The following is a 21,044-nucleotide window of genomic DNA, read 5'->3' on the forward strand; positions in this document are numbered from 1 at the left end:
TTTTTTAAAGATTTATTTATTTATTATATGTAAGTACACTGTAGCTGTCTTCAGACACTCCAGAAGAGGGCGCCAGATCTCGTTACGGATGGTTGTGAACCACCATGTGGTTGCTGGGATTTGAACTCTGGACCTTCGGAAGAGCAGTCGGGTGCTCTTACCCACTGAGCCATCTCAGCAGCCCGAGTGAGAACTTTCTTAAAAACTACCATGGCCATAAGACTTGGTCCCCCTCTCAGCACATGCACAAGAAACCCAAGAAGTCCCTTGAGTCCTTGTCCCCAGGCCCTTCCTTCTTGGCCCTGCCATCTGGACTTGTATTTTTCTTTGGGGCAGGGTTTTTTTTTTTTGTTTTGTTTTTTTGTTTTTTTTTAAGATATATTTATCGGCTGGGTAGTGGCGGTACACACCTTTCTTTTTTGTTTTGTTTTTGTTTTTGTTTTTTTCGAGACAGGGTTTCTCTGTATAGCCCTGGCTGTCCTGGAACTCACTTTGTAGACCAGGCTGACCTCGAACTCAGAAATCTGCCTGCCTCTTTCCAAGTGCTGGGATTAAAGGCGTGTGCCACCACTGCCCGGCCACACCTTTCATCCTAGTACTTGGAAAACAGGCAGGAAGGCGGATCTCGGATCTCTGAGTTCAAGGCTTGTCTACATTTCCATAGAGTCTACAGAGCCAGGGATATACACAGAAACCCTGTCTCAGAAAAAATGCCTGTGTGCCTGGGTGATATGTGTGCATCACATGTGTGCAGTACCCATGGAGGCCTGAGACCACTGGATCCTCCAGGACTTGAGTTACAGGCCATTGTAAGCTGCCTGACATGGGTGCTGGGAACTGAACCTGGGTTCTGGGCGGCAGCAGCAGCAGCAGCAGCAGCAGCAGCAGCAGCAGCAGCAAGGGCTCTGAGTAACTGAGCTAGCCACTCCTGATGCAGGATCTTAGTAAAGACCACGGCTGGCCTGGAACTCCCTCCTACCTCAGCCTCAGCGAGTGAGCACCATGGCCCTGTGGTGTGGGCTCCTGACCTGTTTCCGGGAGCGCAGAGCACATTCCTCCAGGGTCTCAGCTGCCTCCAGCTTCCCCTGGCGCCTGTACAGAGCCCCTAGGTTTTTCAGAGTAGTGTTCACTGTGGGGCTGCAGGGAGGATACAGAAATGGAGTGAGAACATAGCCCAGCAGCAGAGCACTTGTCAAGCACACACAGGCCCTGCAGACGTGTAAGTGCTACAAAACAGAACAATGGAAAAGGGCAGGAGAGGGGCAGAGAAAGGGCTGAGAGAAAGTCGAGGGGAGAAGGCTCTGAGATCAGGAGGCTAGACAGAGGAGCCTCAGAGGCTCCCTCTCTGGTCCCTGGCAGTTCACCTGTTCACTCTGCAGGCCCTGTACCACCCTCACGGGCTCCCCCTCTGACCCTTGGCAGCTCACCTGCTCACTCTGCAGGCCTTGTACCACCCTCCGTACTCTGCATAGGGTGCACTGCTGTCACGGGGCCGGCTCTGGGGATGAGAACAGAAAGACGCTAGGAGGCAGGTGGGCACGGGCTAAGATGCAGACTGGGTAGAGGAAGGCATTGTGCACTGAGGGCTGGGCAAGTGAGTGAAGCTAAGCTAAGACAGGCTTAAGGCAGAGGCCCTGGGAGCCGCCAGCGCCCGGGTAGCCCCACTCACCCTGCTCATCTCCTCCCGTTCCTCAGCATGCATCCAGATTGGCTTGTGGTCATCTGAGGATGAGATATTGCATGAAGAGGTAGGAGAACAGACCAGGACGTGTGTGGGGATTCAGAACCCACAGGCCAATGGAGCTGGACTGAGGGGGTGTGGCTGTCCCTACAGCCTGTGTGTGGTCCCTGATCTAGCCCGCTCCCAGACCTTCCCACCCACTCACCATCCACAGAGCCAAACTCCTGCACATGGGCACAGGTTAGGATCTCTTTGTACAGAGTCTCGGCCTCAGAGTACTTGCCCTGCTTTAGGTAGCAGGAAGCCTAGGAAACAGCAACAGAAACCCAGGAGCAAGAGATGAAGACGGCAGGTCTCAGCCAGACTCAGGCAGCTCCACTTGGCATCTGGCTCCAGAGACCCTGCTCATTCAACCTGTTCTCATTACAGAGTTAGTTATTCTTGCCCAGCTCCGATTGCGACTGGGAGCCTCTGTCAGCAGATTGAAGCAGACCCTTCCTTCTCAGAGGCAGCCATAGAGACAGGCACCAAGTTGGCCAAGGACTGTGCTCCGTTCTGAGGCTTTTTAAGTCCAGGACCCACGTGGGAGGCCTTTCCCACCTACTCCCCTTCCACCCTTTTGTCTCTTCCTTCCTTACCAGGTTATTCTTGGTCCGAGCCACATTAGGGTTGTCTGGCCCTAGCTGGCTCTCATAGATAGCTAGTGCCCGCTGATAATAGCGTTCCACCGCCTCGTACTTGCCCTGGTTTTGACATAGGAGGGCCAAGTTGTTCAGCTGTTTTGCCACATCTGGATGGTCGGTGCCCAAGACCTGAGAAAAAGCATAATTATGTGTGTGCACGCACATGAGGAGAAGGAAAAGAGGGAAGAAGATAAGAAGCTGTAAAGGGGAGGAGGGGGACCAGGGAGGATGAGGAAGGAGGTGGGCACCTTCTCTCGGATCTCCAGTGCCCGCTGGCACAGTGGCTCTGCCTCCTTGTATTTACCCCGTTTGCCGTACAGCACAGCCAGATTGTTGAGTGTGGCAGCCACCTGCAAAGAAGGCCAAACCCCATTACACCCCAGATGGCTCAGCAGGGAAAACGCTTGCTGCCAAGTCTGCGGACCTAAATTCACAGGACACAGGGAGAACCATTTCCAGCAAGCTGATTGTCCTCTGGCCTCTGGATAACTCCCCCCGCCCCAGCCCCCGTAGTAACTTCAAAAAGGACACAGACAGACAGAGACATTGTACCATCAGAGCCAAAGTCTGGAATGAGAAACTATGAACAAAAAGGCTGAAGCTCTATGGGGTGAGGTATCGCCCCCTAGAGGGACTTTGAAAATTTTCTGATGGTGGTTTCTGGCTGCAGTCCAGTGCTTTCAGCAAGGGGAAACAGGAAAGCCATGGATAGTGTACGTGTGTTACAGGACTCTGGAGACTTTGGAACACCCCTGGACCTGTGAGCAAGGGGCAGAAGCACTGGCATCACTGGGAGGAGGTCAAGGTCCTGGTGCCACTGACATGCAGCATCCCTGCCTGGCTAATGGGACATCACAGGGAACTGTTCTCACAAGGTCACCTCATTTCCAAAGCTGTGATGGCCCATTTTCTCAACTTGGACAACCCATCAGTTGCTTGGCACTCTGTCCCTACTCAAAGCTGTTTTCTAGAACTTTATCTTTTAAAAAAATTCTTTTTTTTTTAACAAAGGTGTAAACGTCTTTTTTTTTTTTTTTTTAAAGATTTATTTATTTATTATATGTAAGTACACTGTAGCTGTCTTCAGACACTCCAGAAGACGGTCAGATCTCGTTACAGATGGTTGTGAGCCACCATGTGGTTGCTGGGATTTGAACTCCGGACCTTAGGAAGAGCAGTCGGGTGCTCTTACCCACTGAGCCATCTCACCAGCCCTAAAAAAATTCTTAATGATGTGTGTGTATGTGTGTCTGTGATATACCATGGTGCCAGATGCTTTGAGTCACCTGATGTGGGTTCTGGGAACTAAAGCCGGGTCCTTTGAAAGAGCAGTCCACTCTCCTAACTGTTGAGCCACACCTCCAGCTACCAACTTCTTATTTTCAAAGCCTTTAAATGTATGTGTATGTGTGTACGTGTATGTATATATGTATATGTTTCCTTCCTTCCACCATGTAAGTTTGAGGATTGAACTCAGGTCATCAGGCCTGGCAACGTGCAGTTTTACTGCCTGAGCCATCTTGCCAGCGCAAATTTCTAGACTCTTCCTCTTTTATACAAATAAAAATGCCCTGTGAATACCTATAATAATGCTGCATTTTAGGCCAGGCATGGTGTGCACATCTTTAATCCCAGCACTCAAAAGGCAGAAGCAGGCAGATCTCTAGGAGTTAAAGGTCAGCCTGATCTACACAGCAAGGTCCAAAACAACCAGAGCATTGTGGGAAAAAAACCTGTTATATTAGTAATAAAATGCTACCCATATGGCTTCTGCTTTTTGTCTTAGCACTTCTATAAATCCAACGTTAGAATCTTGGGTTTTGGAGTTTTTTTTTTTTTTTTTTGAGACAGTGTTTCTCTGTCCAACATCAGATTATTTTGTTATATTTTCTAGGAATTTGTACTCGGCTACTTTTTACATTGTATTGAGTGAATCATGTAATAGAAAATTACTTTCTGTCTCTATTATATTCATTAGAGTGTTGTCTCGTTACATTTCAGGGGGTTATATGTATAGGGAAGATATACTAACTGTAAATTAAATTCCAAGAAAAAAAAACACTTGTCATACAAAGGAAGTCGAAGGTCTAGGTGTATTGCCTCACTAAGTTCAAGCTAGGCAAGAGACTGCTGCTCTAACATGGCAAGGCCGTGGGTTCCTAAAACCCCATGAGGGAAAGTGGGTTAAGAAAGGGGAGTAAGGAGGGACAGATGTGGGCAGAGTACTTTACAGACATGCTGGCTGGGGAGATGACTCCAAGGCTAAGTGCAATGGCTGCTCTTCTAGAGGACCTACCTCTAATTCCCGGCACCCATATAGGATGCTCTCCTCTGGCCTCTATAGGCACTGTACACCCACGGTGCACAGACATACATGCAGGCAAACTACCCAGACACATAAAAATAAAATAAAGAGAAAAGGACTTTTTGAAAGAAAATGTCTCAATTAAACCTTGTTATTCTGTACAATTGCTAAACCCTAATATAAAATGTAAGCAACATTAACAGGAGTCACTGGGCCTCAGAGAACTGAGAGCCAGAGTTCACTAGGTGAAGGCCAAAAGCTCTCAAGCCTCCTTCCTACACATGTGGTGAGTGGACTGAGGGCAGCACACAGAGGACTAACAGGCCAAGACAGCAGAGACAGAGGGGACGGAGTAGGCGGGAATACTGACGGCTGGGTGGTCCCGGCCCAGGGTGCTCTCCCGGATGCTGAGAGCATCGTTCAGCAGATGAGCAGCCTCCTTGTACTTATTCTGGTCCCTGGAAAGCAGCAGAAAGGACGAGCGTGAGCGTGAACCCCGTCCCCATACCATCTCCTCCCTCCCTTCCTTCCTTCCTCCGAGAGAACTGAGGCACACTTAGAGACTGGGAGGACAGGAAGAAAGCTTCATGACACACCAGGCTGCAGACACTGCCATCGCAAGAAGAAGTCACAAGTCTCCATAAGCAGGAGCCACAAACAGGATGAGGCACACACTCTCTCCAGAGAGGCCAGAGAAACAGAGTCTGAGAGATGAGTTTGGGAGGGGGGGGCAGTCCGGGACTGGAGGGAGGGGTCCAGTGTGGGGACAAAGCCTTGCAGGGTATCCCTGGGAGGCCCAGCAGAGAGCAGAGGAAGGTAGGATGAAAGCTGCTGTAGACAGCGGAGGACGGCAGTGCTCACCGGTACACCAGAGCCAGGATGTTGAGCATGGTAGCCACGTCAGGGTGACCTCGGCCAGATGTGCGCTCCAGGTCCTCCAGCGCTTGCTTGCAGAGTGGCACCGCCACCTCGTAGCGACCCTGAGCTGCATACTGGATGACCAGGTTGTGCAGGGTCCGCAGCCTCGCTGGGATCTCATAGCCGCCCTGCTGGGCCGCTGCAGCGCCCTGACCACGGGACACTAACTCATCCCCAAAGAGACAAGGCATTTCCTCAGAGGACTTCTCCTTTTCCCTTGCTGCCTGCCCCTCCCCTCTCCCTCCCTGTCTCTTGGCTGCTCCCCACTAGGCTCTCAAAGGAGACTCCACACCACTGCTGTTCTCTTAAGCACACCCTTGCACCTGTGCCCATCACAATCCCATTTATTCGGTCAGTAAGTCACTCAACTAACATTTGCTAGGGGTATCCAGCAAAGCAAAAACATGAAAGGCGTGAGGAATCCTTTGTGGCTCCAGCCCAGGGTTATTCTCTGCTAGACTGCAAACTTACTCTCATCTCGGTAATCCTCGTACATAGCACACTTATTAAGTGTTGATGGGTACAGGGGAGGGAGGGACTCAAGTCCTAGGCTGGAATGTGCCCAGTCTCCAGAGTGGACAACTTATCTCTGGATGTGGAGATGCTACTCAGACTGGGCCACAGCTTGAAGCAGCTTCCTGCGGCCCGCACCCTGCAGCCCCACAGGCAGACTCACAGTCGTTGCCAGAGTCCTCCTCCTCCTCATTGGGGAACAGGTCATCCAGAGAATCTTTGGTGGCCTCTCCCTCCTTCTCCTCCTGGAAGAAAAGGGACAGCATGCCAGACCCCAAGGGCCACTTCATGGGTTCTTCTAAGCCACAAACCCACCAAGCAATGGGGTTGAAAGCTTCTGCCCCTGGGAAAGACCCACAGCTGACCAGTCATGCACAGGTCTCCTGGATGGGAAAGCCAGGGATGTCATAGACAAAATAGCGTAACTCTAGTTCTCATCCCGAAAGCTCTCTCTCTAACACCCTGTTCTCCCTCTCTCTAATGCTCACCTCTTGCAATTATAGCCATGCGATCCCTGTGCACTTACACTGATTATACGTCTCTCCTGTCTCTCCTGAGGGGAAGGAGTATGTCTGCTCTTACTGACACGTATGTACCCACAGTGTCTAGCTCTGCCTTGGGCTTACCATCTCTTTGGTCAGTGTGGGCTTAGGACCCAGCCCTCACTGTCAACACATTTCCACAATGGAAAATGTGCTTTTCTTCTTCGGGAATGGCAGCCTTACACAGAGGCTTATCTGTGTGTCCCAGGTAAATCATCTCTTCATCCCCTGGACAGAGCAGCAGTCCGGCTAGCCCTGGACTGTTAACTGTAACTCCTCCTCCAGGCCAGCAAGCTCCTCTTTCCCCACAGCATCCTTGAAAATCCAGCACAACTTCTTCTTTTTGGGGGGGGGGCGGGGTTTCGAGACAGGGTTTCTCTGTGTAGCCCTGGCTGTCTTGGAACTCACTCTGTAGACCAGGCTGGCCTCGAACTCAGAAATCCGCCTGCCTCTNCCTCCCAAGTGCTGGGATTAGAGGCGTGCGCCACCACGCCCGGCCCAGCACAACTTCTACCCCACTTAAATGAACACACTGGGGGGCTGGTGAGATGGCTCAGCGGGTAAGAGCACTGACTGCTCTTCTTCCGAAGGTCCTGAGTTCAAATCCCAGCAACCACATGGTGGCTCACAACCACCTGTAATGGGATCTGACGCCCTCTTCTGGTGTGTCTGAAGACAGCTACAGTGTACTTATGTATAATAATAGACAAATCTTTTTTTAAAAAATGAACATATGGTTGTAACTACCTCCCAACTCTGTAGCCCGCCTCCTCTCTGGACCCTTCTGACCATGCCAGTCCTCAGGGACCTATCTATGTGGCTCCTCTATCTGATGGAGCCACATCCACACTGTGTGCTTGCTGCTTCATCCAGTCACATCCGTGTCCTTGTGTGTGAGTCCAGTTCTGCGCAGACCTGAGAAGGCAGGCACTTTTCACAGCCTCCTCCTCTCTGCACTCACACCGGCACAGGCACAGGGATACATAAGCACCAGCTCACTGAGAGAAGACTGTAAGGGAGTCTCCTCCCTAAGTGGGCTGTGCTCTCCCTAACTGTAGCCCTTAGGATTCTGGGTTCCAGCTGTCTGACCGTTTGTCTTTGCCGCACATCCTGGTAACTGAGAACGAGAGCTTTCGGCCCACTCTCACACGCTCACCATGCCATGGCCGTCCTCGTCATACTGCCGCAGCTGCCTCAGGAACTCCAGGTGCTTCTTCTCTTCCTCTAGCTGAGCCACAGCCTGCTCGCTGCGCTGCAGGCGCTGCTGAGTGCCCGCCAGCTCATCCCGGAGCCACTGATTCTCCTGGCACAGCCGCCGCACTTGGGCCCGCAACTTTTGCTTCTCAGACTCCACTGTGCTCAGGTGGCTAGCCAGAGCCAGCATCACCTACATGGGAACATCATATGAGCTCCAGGCTTTTGGATAAGAGCATCCAGGGACAGGTAGCCTTCCGGAAGATGACGGAGAGGGAGAGGAAGCAATAAGCGGCAGTGAGTGGCAAGAGATGTATCATAAGCCGGGCATGGTGACGCACACCTTTAATCCCAGCACTTGAGAGGCAGAGGCAGAGGCAGGTGGATTTCTGAGTTCGCGCCAGCCTGGTCTATAAAGTGAGTTCCAGGAAAGCCAGGGCTACATACATACCCTGTCTCGAAAAAACAACAACAACAAAAAAAGAGATGTATCATAAACAGATGCTCCGAGGCTCGAACAGTGGCTCTCAACCTTCCTAATGCTGTGACCCTTTAATGCAGTTCCACGTGTTGTGGCTAACCCCCAGCCATAACATTATTTCATTGCTATTTCATAACTAATATTGCTACGTTATGAATCGCAATGTAAATATCTGATATACAGCATGTCTGATAGGTGACCCTTGTGAAAGGGTCATTTGACCTCCCAAGGGTTACAACCCACAGGTTGAGAAATACTGGGCTGGAGAGAGATCTCAGTGATTAAGAGCACTGGTTGCTCTTCCTAAGGACCTGGGTTCAATTCCTGGCACCAACATGTTGGCTCACAACCACCTGTAACTGCAGTCCCAGGGGATTCAATGGCCTCTTCTGGCCTCTACACATACCAGGATTACAGGGAGTATATAGACATAGATGCAGACAAAACACCTATACACAAAATAAATGAATGGAGTTAAGAAAGAGAGATACTCAGGCTGGAGAGACTGCTCAGAGGTTCAGAGCACCGACTGCTCTTCCAGGCCTCCCTGGTCTCTGCCCTTAGTCTCTAGTTCTACTCTCATCCAGAGAGCAGATGATTCAGGCCAAATCCCATCACTCCTCAGACATCCCAACAGCTCTCTCAATCTGAGGACAGCCTCCCAGCTCCGCACTTTCTGTGGATGTCTCCCACCGGCATCCCTCCTCCTCCTGAGTTATCTACATTGTGCCCTCACTCACTGTGCACCCTGCAGGAACCAACAGCTGCTCTGCAAATCACTAAACCTATGAGCCAGGCTCCAAGCAAGGCCTGTTTGCCTGTACTGCCTGCTGGACCATCTATCCCATGGTGTGCCTCCTCACCCGCTCTGCTCAAACATCACCTTTTAAGTGAGGGATTTTATGACAGCTCTGTATCCTCTTCCTACTTCCCTCCTTTCTTAAAGATTTATGTCTTTATTTGATGCATATGAGTACACTGTCACTCTCTTCAGACACACCAGAAGAGGGCATCAGATCCCATTACATGGTTGTGAGCCACCATTGCTGGGACTTGAACTCAGGACCTCTAGAAGAGCACATAGTGCTCTTAACCCCTGAGCCATCCCTCCAGCCCCTTCCCTTCTTTCTTTGTCTTTGTTCTGTCCTTAGCAATGATCACTCTGGTCCAGTAAATCATTTACATATTTACCTGAGCTCTAGCAGACTCTCCCAGCTATAATATCAGCTCCGAGAAGAACTGTGCTGTGGTATTCTATACTGCACCACCAGCATGCAGAAGAGTTGACACACAGTAGTCACTTAATGAACATTTAATGAATCAACAAATCCAAGTTTCTAGGACAAGGCAACCCCCAAACTTGCATCAGGTCACTGGAACACTTGGCATCCCCCCTTATTCTTACCTGGGCCTCGCTCAGCCCCAGCTCAATGTTCTCCATAGACCGCCGCAGCTGCCGGGCCTTCTCATGCACCAGTCCTTCCTCATGGCCTCCCTGTTGCAGACACTCAATGGTGTGGGACAGGCTCTGCAGCACAGCCTGATGTTCACTGTGTAGGGCCTCCAGCCCTTGGCTCACCACCTTGGTGCTGCCCAAGATCTCCTCTTGACTGAGCCGGTGCCCTGCAGGCTCATCCCGCTGCCCCAACACCAAGCCTGACATCCTAGGCTAAAGAGAAACCACAGAGTTCAGGTGGGTCAGAGGAAAGACACACTACTAGAGATTGGCGGGCATCCCGCAGAGGGAAAAGAGTATGGCTGACCCCATGGCTAAGCTGATGAAAGAGGAGGAGTTAGCCGGGCGTGGTGGCGCACGCCTTTAATCCCAGCACTCGGGAGGCAGAGGCAGGCGGATTTCTGAGTTCGAGGCCAGCCTGGTCTACAAAGTGAGTTCCAGGACAGCCAGGGCTATACAGAGAAACCCTGTCTTGAAAAACCAAAAAAAAAAAAAAAGAAAGAGGAGGAGTTCCACGGCACTGACCATAAAACTAAGGAGAGGGAGAGGAATTAACCCGGATAGAGATCTGTAGGACAATCGGGCGGGCTTGGAGCTAGAGGAATTCAAGGACTTGGCAATTGGAGACAGGGCATGGGTTAGGGAAAGGAAGCAGGGGACCTGAAGCATTGTAAGAATCATAGAGGACTTGTGGGAGAGCTGTGCAGAAAGCAGTGTCCCAATAAAGGGGAAGAACCCGAGGTTAGGGATGTGGGAGGACAGGAAACAGCAGCCCTCATGACAGGGCTCTGGAAGGTTCAAGGTCTTCAGGCTGCATCAGCAAAGGCACTAAGCCCAGCACCTCCCAACTTGCTGACTTCCTTCCAAATCACCTTCTGGCCCCACTTCCCCCGCCTTCCCTCCCCCCTCCCGAATTTAGCCGGTCTTCCTACTTCCTCCAAACTCATCCCTGAAGTCTCCTTACCTGCGTACAGAGCAGAAGCCCTTGGCTTCAGGCAGCTCCCAGGCCAGAGCCCGGAAGAAACTCTGACCTGAAACTAAGGATTTAGAAGGCTTTGTACTGCCCAAAGTCCAGAAGTCCGGCAGTCCCACCCCTTCTCTGTCACCACCTCACAGCCTCTCAGAGAACCTGGCACGGAGCCCCACCCAGGACAAACACCCTCCCTCCTTCAGCCTTCAAAGACTTGTACTAATGTCCCTTCTTCCTTAAGTCACTCTCCTCATTCCCGCTCTGTGCAGTTACTTTCTCCAGATAAGGAGACCTGCAGCAAGGGGTGTGGTGCGCCTGAGAAGGGAGACCCGGTTAGGATTCCCAACAGGATTACAGCAATCGCCTCCTTCCATAGCTTTGTCTGACATAATCACCTAACAGGCGCCTTAAAATGCCTCGCAAGTGCCGGATGGTTCAGGGATGCATAGCAGATCTGCTGAGCACAGTGGGGTCTCGGAGCCGGGCTCCAAGCGCAGGCTACCCAAGCCTGCGGGCCCACAGTTCAGGAGTGTGTCTAAGGTTCCTGCCTCGCCCCGAGGGCCGAGGGTGAGGACAGAGTAAGATCGCCAAGGGCTGAGGGGAGAGGTAGGGCAGAGTGAGTGAGAGCAGAGTCGCTGCCCGGGACCGGACAGCAGACCAGCTCGAGGTCACAGTCAGGGGTTCCCATAGGGGGCGGGGCAGGTTGTCCCACTGTCTGGACGCCGAGGGGCGGGGAAGAATCGCGGGGGGGGCGGAGTTTTTGAGTCAGTCTAAAGTTTTCTGAGGTTAGTAGGAAAGGACTTATTCATTTGTCCCGGAATGTGGGAATAAGAGTCAGTGTAACCTTAATTCTCAGCCCCAGGGGTTCTCCCAAAGACTCACCTGCAGTCTGCCGGTCCGGCTACCGCCTCCGTGGGTGCTGCCCCTTTAAATTTATCATGGCTGCCGCTCGAGGCAATTGTTTTGACGGCTCGGAGGGGCGGGGACTGCATCTCCATCACGTGACCCGAGCAACCCCCGATGATTGGCTGAGAACTTGTTCTTCGTGGAGGCAAGAAAGCGTGTATCCTGCGGCGCTGCCGTTCTGTGCCCGCCTCTCTCGTGTCATTGGAAAGCGACGGTACCGGGACCGGAACGTCATCCCTGAGCGCCAGGCTCTGGATGAAGGTAAAAGCGAGCACGGCGCGGAGGAGCCCGGCCGGCTCATGGCGCTGTGCGCGCTGACAAGTGCTCTGCGCTCTTTGAGCCTGGCATCCGCGGCCATTACCGCCCGGGTTCCGACTCTGCTCCCTGCTGCCCAGGTAATCCGCTTACCTGGGAACTAGGATTGGTTCCTTCCGCCTGGGCTGTCGGGGATCCCGCAAGGCTAGGTGCGATCACGTGACCTTTGCTCTCCGTTAATGCCGATCTCAGATACGGGCTTCCAAGTGCTTTTGCAAGCCTTTACTAAACAGGTTGGAGAAGTAACATTAAGGTGCCAGCCATAAACCAGGCAGAGAAGAGGACTGAGTTAACTGACCTCCTGAGAGTTCTTATGCACATTTTGGGGATGGGAAACCTGGTCAGCATGCTGTCTTACACCTTCTGGGGCTAGACAGATTGACTTCGCAACTTGCCCTGCTACTGCAGATTAAACCTAGAGCCTCGCTCATGCTATGCACTTCCTCTACCTCCCAGAACCAGTGCTCTTAACTGTTTTAATGTACGATTGGGTTGTTGCTGATATTAGGGACTGTCGAACAGTGGGTCTGTAGTGGGCAATGGTGAATCACACACACAAAAAAAAAAAAAGAAAGAAAGAAAAGAAAAGAAATTATTGATCTTGCTTCTCTGCATTTCTCAGGCTGAGCATGGCAGAATTTAGCAAATGTATATTTTATAATCCAAACTAAACTAAACACTGAGTCTACAGCGAGTGGAAAAGCAAAATAATCATTTTCATTCATACTCGAAAATTCCTGAAACCGTGCATTGGGCAAACGGCACCGCTGCTGATGGTGGTGATAGGTGTGTGGAGTTTACCAGCTCTGGAGAAGTGAATTCTTCAGGGAAGGAAAGGTTTCCAGGCAAGAACTTGAAAGGAATTAGAAGATGATGAAAGGGAGACCCTCTCCTTGGAGAATTATTTCAGAGGCTTACCAAGTGATTACCAGGCAACTGGATAAACACTTTACACTGGTATTTGTGAAGGAGATTAGGGGGCAGCGTTCTGAGATGCTTCTGGGAAGCTAAACTTAGTCTATGTGCTTTCTTGCTTGGTTCTCTAAAAGAGAATATTTCCTTTAATCCCTAGATACAGAGCAATGTTCTCCTTCAGCTGCCCCCTGCCTTGGTGTCACCCTCTTACCGCCCAGTGCATATTTCTGCGGATTGCAGTGCCAAGTTTGTGTCCTGGAAGAGTCGTACCAAGTACACAGTTAAACCAGTGAAGATGAGGAAGTCCGGGGGTCGAGACCATACAGGTGGGAAAAGGGCCTGGACCATTCAGGAGGAAAGTGCGTTAGGATCCTGGTTTTGTTTTTTGTTTTTTTGTTTTTTGAGGCAGGGTTTCTCTGTGTAGCCCTGGCTGTCCTGGAACTCACTCTGTATACCAGGCTGGCCTTGAACTCAGAAATCTGCCTGCCTCTGCCTCCTGAGTGCTAGGATTAAAGGCGGGTTCCACCACTGCCCCGCTGCATCAGCATCCTAGATGTCTATAGCAGTGCACTATAGCTTGTAAGATGTCATTGAGGTGCATCTCACTGTGTGGGTCATGACTGAAGCTGAAGAAGAGACCACAGAGAAACAGATAACCTGCTCAACGCAAGGGCCCAACATTATAACGGTTTAAATGATGGGAATCCAGTGTATATCCCTCCCAGTACAGTTTTAGTAATCATATTTTTATTAAGCCATGTAAGTGTTACCCCACAACTTTTACAAGGAAGCCCTGGCCTCTGTTCACCCACATGCTATGGCTCGAACCTGGGACCTCAGCGCTCACAAGGCAAGCTCTGTACCGCTGAGTTACACCACCAACCCTTTGTTGTTTTTCTGTTTGTGATATAATAGTGAGGGAGTACTACTGTCCAGTCTAGGCTGAGAGCTATTCTAACCTGAATCACATCCCTGAACTGTCTTGATCCTAGGCCGCATCCGAGTACATGGTATTGGTGGAGGCCACAAACAGAATTATCGCATGATTGACTTTCTACGGTTCCGACCAGAAAAGGAAACGGCACCAGGACCGTTTGAGGAGAAGGTTGTGGTAGTCCGCTATGATCCTTGTAGGCAAGTTTGGGATGGGAAATGATGATGGTGTGGTCTGAATTGTTGTTTTGTAGCTTCTCAGAAAATGTGGGCTTTGTCCGTCATCCTGAACAGATCTGCAGACATAGCTCTGGTTGCTGGGGGCAGCCGGAAGCGCTGGATCATTGCCACGGAAAACATGAAGGCTGGAGATACAATCCTGAACTCTAACCACATAGGCAGGATGGCAGGTGAGGGATGGCTGGTGGATGTTTGGGGTGGAGGTCGCTGGGTCTCGTGCTGATGAGATCCTGTCTTCTAGTGGCTGCTCAGTCCTGAACTCTAACCACATAGGCAGGATGGCAGGTGAGGGATGGCTGGTGGATGTGTGGCATGGAGGTCGCTGGGTCTAGTGCTGATGAGATCCTGTCTTTTAGTGGCCGCCCAGGAGGGGGATGCACATCCACTTGGGGCGCTGCCTGTGGGGACCCTCATCAACAACGTAGAGAGCGAGCCTGGCCGGGGAGCCCAATATATCCGAGCTGCAGGTATGGGCACGAAAGCTACCCACATCCCACAATTGGGATAGCGCTATCCTGGGAACCCTGTAGACCCACATCTGTTCCAAGAACAGGAAGAAACAAACAATGAGAGGATCAATCTGTGCTTTGTTTTAGCCTAGATCATAGTGTATGGTCTTCTGTGTTTCATGTGCCCCCGAAGGGCAAAAGAAGGGTGGCATGTGGCCTCAGATCCCCATGGAAACCTCCCTCTGATTTGTGGAGGCTGACCAAGCTGTTTCCCCTTCCCAGGGACATGCGGTGTGCTGCTTCGGAAGGTGAATGGGACAGCCATTATCCAGCTGCCCTCTAAGAGGCAAATGCAGGTGTGTATGGGCACAGATGGGAGGAGTCAGCAAAGAAGGAAGTTTTGACCGGGCAGTGGTGGTGCATGCCTTTAATCCCAGCACTCAGGAGGCAGAGGCAGGTGGATTTCTGAGTTCAAGGCCAGCCTGGTCTACAGAGTGAGTTCCAGGACAGCCAGGGCTACACAGAGAAACCCTGTCTCGAAAAACAAAAAGAAAAAAAGGAAGTTTTGGACTGTCCCTCAGTATCTCCCAAGTGTTTATGATGCCAGGCACTGCCTCCCTCTGTGTCTGCTCTGTTTCTGCTACCTGGCTAAGCATGCCGTATCAGGCCAGAACTTTAGAGTCGAGATGCCCTTCCCAGCCAGGCCGGGCCATCTGTGTCTGTAACCCCAGCATCCCAGACACTGAGGCAAAAGAAGCAAGCCACCTAGGCTTTCTCAGAAAGCCAGAAAAAGACGTAGGTTGAACCACCAGGTTGGAACTGGCTTTTAATCCCATCTCTCAAGAGTCAGAGGCAGGGGTGTCTTGGTGCAGTGCCAGGTCAGCCAAGACTACATACCTTCCCAGACCCTGACTCCAAAAGAAAACCACAGACACAAACATAGATATGGGGAGTCTTTTCCTTAACTTTTAATTCATTGTTGGACCCACGTTTATATTCTAATGTTTTGTGTTTCTCCCTTCTCCCGTTCCTCATTGAGTGTAAGAAGTCACCCAGAGTAGTGTTCCCAACACTGCCCTGCAAGCCTCGGGTCCCCACCGGTGCCTTCTTGTCTGCTTCTCTCGTCAGGTGCTGGAGTCGTGCACTGCAACCGTAGGCCGGGTTTCCAACGTTAACCATAACCAGCGGGTCATCGGAAAGGCAGGACGGAACCGCTGGCTGGGCAAGAGGCCTAACAGTGGGCTGTGGCAACGCAAGGGAGGCTGGGCCGGCCGAAAGATTCGGCCACTGCCACCCATGAAGAGTTATGTGAAGCTGCCGTCCGCTGCTGCCCAAAACTGATTACCCTGGACTCTAATAAAATGTCCCTTGTTTTTATTTCTTACTACCTTTTCACTTGGGAGGGCGCGGTACAGAATGGACGAGAAGTAAACAGGGATAGAGGGAAGAGGATGGAAAAAACGGATGGGGAGGGGGCAGAAATGACCTCCAAGGTCCTATCCAGTTCTGGCTTTGGGAAATGGGAAGGCACTTCCGGCAGCAGGAAGGAGGACTAAGAGGAAGAGGAAAGGGCGGTGCAGGACTGGAGGGCTGCGTCGTCCAGGTGGCACCCGCTACTCCGCCCGCTGATGGCCCCCGGCCCCCAGCTTTCCGCTAAATCAGGCGGAAGCGAGCAGTGGCTGGAGCAGGCGGCGGAGCCTCGGAGCGCCTGGAGCACCAGCCAGGACTAGGCTCCACCCTGCAGCAGGCAGTGCGCCGGCGCGCCTGGGAGGCCTCTGCTGGCCACGCCCTCTGCCCGCCTGTCTCCTGCAGAGGCACGCCCCCTCCTCTGCGCCTAGACCCCTTCAGGGGGCCCAGGCGGGGCCCAAACACTCGCCAGCGCCGCAGCCGCCATCGTGTTCCGCGCGTCCCTAGCTCTGCAAAGGACAGGCCTCGCGCCAGGATCCCGGCGGACTTCTGAGGTGGCCAGAGCCCCACCGCAGCCCCTGCCCCTATTCTGGGCTTCCGATCGACCGCGGAGCCTCGCGTCCCCTTCCCAACCGTGCTTCGGGACTCTCCTTTACTGGGCCTACCTCCCCATCCTATCCCACCACGCCCTTTCCGGACCTTCTCGGGTCTTGATTCCCATCCACCAAGCCTCGCGCCGCTTATCCACTGGACCCCTGATGCACCCTTCTCCCGGCCTCGCGCCTCTGGTCATGGATGTCTCCCATTCCTTCCTCTTCTCCCAGCCCGTCGTGCTTTGCTGATGGCCATTTCTGTGCCCTTTCCTTTGGGCCTCACAATCCAGTGCTTCAATTTAGAGACCGCATCCCCCTCCGACACAGTTCTGTGCCCCCACACACCCGTTTTCCTAAATTACCTTTATCTGTCCCAGGACCTTGGGCTTCATTTGTAAATCCAACACTGCTCTATGCCACTGCCCTTCCTGGTGTTCCGAACCAAACCCACTCGAGGCTGTGAGCCTTAGAGACCTCTTAGCTCCAGTATTTTGCTCTTGAATAACATACTCCGCAATGTTCTTCTGTCCAGTCCAGGTCTCACCAGCCGAAGCAGGCCCAACTTTACCCCACCCAGAATAACAGCTGTTGCTGCTTTCGCTCCTCCAACTCCTGGATGCCCTTGTTTTCTGACCTCCCTCTCACTCTAGCTTGCCTTTTCTCTCTTCCTTGTGTGTCTCAGGTGCCACGATGGTAGGGGAGCTACGATACAGGGAATTCAGGGTGCCCCTGGGGCCTGGCTTGCACGCGTATCCGGATGAATTGATCCGACAACGGGTTGGCCATAATGGGCACCCCGAGTATCAGATCCGCTGGCTCATCCTCAGGCGCGGGGATGATGGGGACCGGGACTCTACAGTGGACTGCAAGGCTGAGCATATCCTGTTATGGATGTCTGACGATGAGATCTATGCCAACTGCCACAAGATGCTGGGCGAGAATGGCCAAGTCATCACACCTTCCCGGGAGTCCACGGAGGCCGGGGCCCTCGACAAGTCTGTGCTGGGGGAGATGGAAACAGATGTGAAGTCCTTGATTCAGAGGGCCCTTCGGCAGCTGGAGGAGTGCGTGGGCACCGTGCCTCCTGCCCCTCTCCTTCACACGGTCCATGTACTCAGTGCCTATGCCAGCATCGAGCCCCTCACTGGCGTCTTCAAAGACCGCAGGGTTCTGAACTTGCTCATGCACATGTTGAGCAGTCCTGATTATCAGATCCGCTGGAGCGCAGGCCGGATGATCCAAGCTCTGTCCTCCCACGATGCTGGTGAGGGACATTTGTGGTGGGGGAGGGAGAACAGGAGAGGGTCTGGGTCAGCTCAGGGATTCGGAGGACCCTGGGACAGGACCTTCTGACCTCATCAGTACGGAATGGCTCTGTTGTTCACTTTTAAGTTGGAAGAAAAAAAGAGGGGGCGGGGTTGGGAGAATGTTTGTTGTGGGAGGGGGACGACGGGATGGAGGGGGAAAGACTGCATAAGCAAGAACATATTAATCCATTAGCTTTTTATGCAGAAGAGCTTAGACTGTTGCAGAATGTGTGTGTGTGTGTGTGATAGTAAACGTTGGCTCTTGAAGCAAATCAACAAAATATGTCATTCCCAGCGAATGCTGGCAAAGAATTGGTAGTGAGTAGAAAGCTAGGAGAGATCCCTGGAAGACTGCGCTTAGGAACTGTTTCTAATTGGAGGTGTGGGTTTCAGGGACCCGGACCCAGATCCTTCTGTCATTGAGCCAACAAGAGGCCATTGAAAAGCACCTGGATTTTGATAGCCGCTGCGCTCTGCTTGCACTGTTCGCCCAGGCTACTCTCACGGAACACCCGATGTCTTTCGAGGGCGTTCAGCTGCCACAGGTATCTTGTGAGGGTCCGAGGTAGTGGGAGCTGTGGACTTGCCACAGAGGGTACTGTAGAAAGAAGGCAGAAGATGAGACAAGATGGGTGAGGGTCAGAGGTGTATCCCACAGGTCCCAGGACGGCTGCTCTTCTCCCTGGTGAAACGCTACCTGCATGTCACCTTCCTCCTGGATCGGCTGAACGGCAATGCAGGGGATCAAGGAGCCCAGAACAACTTTATTCCCGAGGAGTTGAATGTAGGGAGGGGCCGGCTGGAACTGGAATTCAGTATGGCCATGGGCACTCTGATCTCTGAGCTGGTGCAGGCCATGCGCTGGGACGGGGCCTCGAGCAGACCAGAGAGTTCTTCCTCCTCCCCCATCCAGCCTCGGCCAGCACAGTTCCGCCCCTACACCCAGCGTATCAGGAGGTCGAGGCAGTTTCGCCCCCGTGCCTCGTTTGCCAGTTTCAATACCTATGCCTTGTATGTGCGGGACACGCTGCGGCCTGGGATGCGGGTCCGGATGCTGGAAAATTACGAGGAGATCGCTGCTGGGGATGAGGGCCAGTTCCGACAGAGCAATGATGGCGCTCCCCCAGTGCAGGTATGGCCTCTACAGTACTGCAACACTGAAATTTCATTCTGGGTGAGGCATACACACTGGGCATTCTATACTGGGGCTCAGTTAAGGTCCAAAGGACACGGAGCCCTTGGAATATGGGAGCAAAGGAGCTTCGGACCCAAGAAGAAACCGATGGATTAGAATTTGGAAGATGGGCTATCTGAGGCCAGATGGAAGTACTGAGCCATGGTATCTAAGACAGAGAGGATCCAGGCCGTGGGTGCTAGGATGCTTGTAATCCCAGTACTTGGGAGGTAGAGAGAGGCAGAAAGATTGGGAGTTCAAGGCCAGCTATGGCCACATAGCAATGTTGAAGTCAGTTTGGGACCCCCATCTGAAAGAAAGTAAAAATGAAATTAGACTAAAGGGCGTAAGGAAGTAAAGGGCATTGCCGAGGAGGAAGGTGAGGCTGTCTGTATACTGTATATATTGTTGCATATACAGTCTATATAGTCTATAGACAGGGGTTTGCTATTTGAGGTGGTCACCTTATGGGTCATGAGCCCCAACACTGGGCCTTAGCTGGTCAATAGCAGGTCTTCTTGCCCTTCCCTTTCCTCCCCCCTCCAACCCTCCAGGTGTTGTGGGATTCAACAGGCCATACCTACTGGGTGCACTGGCACATGCTAGAGATCTTGGGCTTTGAGGAAGACATTGAGGATGTGATTGATATTGAAGAGTTACAGGAGCTAGGGGCCAATGGAGCACTGAGCATCGGTGAGCTCTGGGCTGGGGGTTGGCTCTGAGCCAAGAGGGAGAGACCTACCTGGGCAGGCCGTGACTTAGCTATTGCCACGCACCATTTACGCAGTCCCGCCGTCCCAGCGCTGGAAGCCCATAAATCAGCTCTTTGCTGAGCCTTACGTGGTGCCCGAGGAGGAAGACAGGGAAGAGAGAGAGCACTTGACCCAGGCTGAGTGGTGGGAGCTCCTCTTCTTCATCCGGCAGTTAAGTGAGGCAGAGCGCCTGCACATCGTGGATCTCCTGCAAGACCACCTGGAAGAGGAGGTAGGCACCCCTCAGAAGTGTCCCCCCGCAAGTCTGCACTGGAACATTTCGGACGCGCGGGAGGTGAAGTGCGGAGGTCGGACAGCTTCAGGGGCCCACCGTGGAGGGGTCTGGAATGTTCAGAGATGCAAGGGTCAGTGGGCTGCCAGCCACAAGAGGTTCAGAATGGTTGATGTGTGTATAGAGAGACCCTCATTCCCACCAAGGATCTGCTCGCTCAGCTGCGACAGGCTGGTTTTCTTTCCCCGTAGCGTGTTCTGGACTATGAGATGCTTCCTGAGCTGACGGTGCCCGTTGACTTGGCCCAGGACCTGCTGTTGTCTCTGCCTCAGCAACTTGAGGACAGTGCTCTGAGGGACCTGTTCAGCTGCAGTGTCTACAGGAAGTATGGGCCCGAAGTCCTGGTAGGGCATCTAAGCTACCCATTTGTGCCAGGTGCCCACCCGAATTTTTTCGGAGCCAATGAAGAGTCTGAAGGTGAGTGCCCTGCAGACAGCAGCAGAGAGACCTGCCTTTGGGAAAGTGTCCTCCAAGAGGTGTCTCCTCTAACAGTGTGCCATCTTGTCTGAAAGAGATACCCTACCCACAGTCCCACACAATGTGCATGTGTGCGTGTGTCTGTATGTCCAGACCCAAGGATAATTACAGATGTCATTCCTCAGCTGTCATTTATCTTTCTTTTATTTAAATTGATTTTATTTTGGCTGAGTGTGGTGGTCCACAGAGATATTTGTGTTTGAGGTCAGCCTGGTCTACAGAGCAAATTCCAGGACAGCCAGGGCTACACAGAAACCCTATCTCAAAACTACCAAGCCCCCTCCCACTGCCCACCCCCAAGAAAATTATTTTATTTTATCCCTACGGATGCAGTACCCACAGAGGTCAGAAGAGGGCACTGGCTTCCTGGAGTTGAAGTTCTAGATACTTGTGAGCTGCTCTGTGGATGCTGGGAACTGAACCCGGATCCCTCCCTCCCTCCCTTCTCTCTTTTACAATTTCTCTCTTTCTTTCTTTCTTTCTTTCTTTCTTTCTTTCTTTCTTTCTTTCTTTCTTTCTTTCTTTCTTTCTTTCTCTCTCT

The 21,044-nt window shown here is 52.3% G+C and overlaps 3 protein-coding genes across 7 annotated transcripts in view; 2 read left to right on the plus strand and 1 right to left on the minus strand.

The window, feature by feature from the left end:
• Klc4 (kinesin light chain 4) overlaps positions 1-11,731 on the minus strand; it is a 16,083-nt gene extending 4,352 nt beyond the window's left edge. Inside the window, exons 1-13 of one of the 5 annotated variants that reach the window (XM_021186175.2) lie at positions 11,626-11,731; positions 10,738-10,810; positions 9,723-9,986; positions 7,799-8,029; positions 6,264-6,345; positions 5,531-5,750; positions 5,040-5,127; positions 2,613-2,714; positions 2,320-2,493; positions 1,887-1,986; positions 1,670-1,722; positions 1,428-1,498; positions 1,029-1,137 (exon numbers count right to left, since the gene is read on the minus strand). In XM_021186175.2, coding sequence (XP_021041834.1) covers positions 1,029-1,137; positions 1,428-1,498; positions 1,670-1,722; positions 1,887-1,986; positions 2,320-2,493; positions 2,613-2,714; positions 5,040-5,127; positions 5,531-5,750; positions 6,264-6,345; positions 7,799-8,029; positions 9,723-9,980 — 1,488 coding nt within the window. In that variant the 5' untranslated portion in view covers positions 9,981-9,986; positions 10,738-10,810; positions 11,626-11,731. The other 4 variants (XM_029471392.1, XM_021186176.2, XM_029471393.1 and 1 more) reach the window with 4 other exon arrangements.
• A 138-nt stretch (positions 11,732-11,869) lies between these two features.
• On the plus strand, positions 11,870-15,878 carry Mrpl2 (mitochondrial ribosomal protein L2). The gene is made up of 7 exons (XM_021149127.2): positions 11,870-12,044; positions 13,037-13,205; positions 13,872-14,013; positions 14,107-14,222; positions 14,409-14,519; positions 14,784-14,857; positions 15,630-15,878. The coding sequence occupies exons 1-7, from the start codon at positions 11,949-11,951 to the stop codon at positions 15,840-15,842; spliced, it is 921 nt and encodes a 306-aa protein (XP_021004786.1). The 5' UTR covers positions 11,870-11,948; the 3' UTR covers positions 15,843-15,878.
• Positions 15,879-16,083: 205 nt separating this feature from the next.
• The window catches only part of Cul7 (cullin 7), a 14,131-nt gene continuing 9,170 nt past the window's right edge, over positions 16,084-21,044 (plus strand). The window contains exons 1-7 of the mRNA XM_021149047.1: positions 16,084-16,462; positions 17,184-17,765; positions 18,202-18,353; positions 18,467-18,940; positions 19,537-19,675; positions 19,770-19,966; positions 20,218-20,443. Of these exons, the coding sequence (XP_021004706.1) occupies positions 17,192-17,765; positions 18,202-18,353; positions 18,467-18,940; positions 19,537-19,675; positions 19,770-19,966; positions 20,218-20,443 (1,762 nt within the window). The 5' untranslated portion in view covers positions 16,084-16,462; positions 17,184-17,191. The remainder of the gene's footprint in view (positions 16,463-17,183; positions 17,766-18,201; positions 18,354-18,466; positions 18,941-19,536; positions 19,676-19,769; positions 19,967-20,217; positions 20,444-21,044) is intronic.

Source organism: Mus caroli, chromosome 17 (assembly GCF_900094665.2).
Source record: "Mus caroli chromosome 17, CAROLI_EIJ_v1.1, whole genome shotgun sequence".
Lineage (NCBI taxonomy): Eukaryota > Metazoa > Chordata > Mammalia > Rodentia > Muridae > Mus > Mus caroli.

Excerpts from the sequence above, each read along its gene's own strand:
- Mrpl2 (XM_021149127.2), top strand. The coding sequence starts at position 11,949 with ATGGCGCTGTGCGCGCTGACAAGTGCTCTGCGCTCTTTGAGCCTGGCA. Across the intron at positions 12,045-13,036 it reads CTCTGCTCCCTGCTGCCCAG|ATACAGAGCAATGTTCTCCT; the intron begins GTAATCCGCTTA and ends TTTAATCCCTAG. Across the intron at positions 14,858-15,629 it reads CCTCTAAGAGGCAAATGCAG|GTGCTGGAGTCGTGCACTGC; the intron begins GTGTGTATGGGC and ends TTCTCTCGTCAG.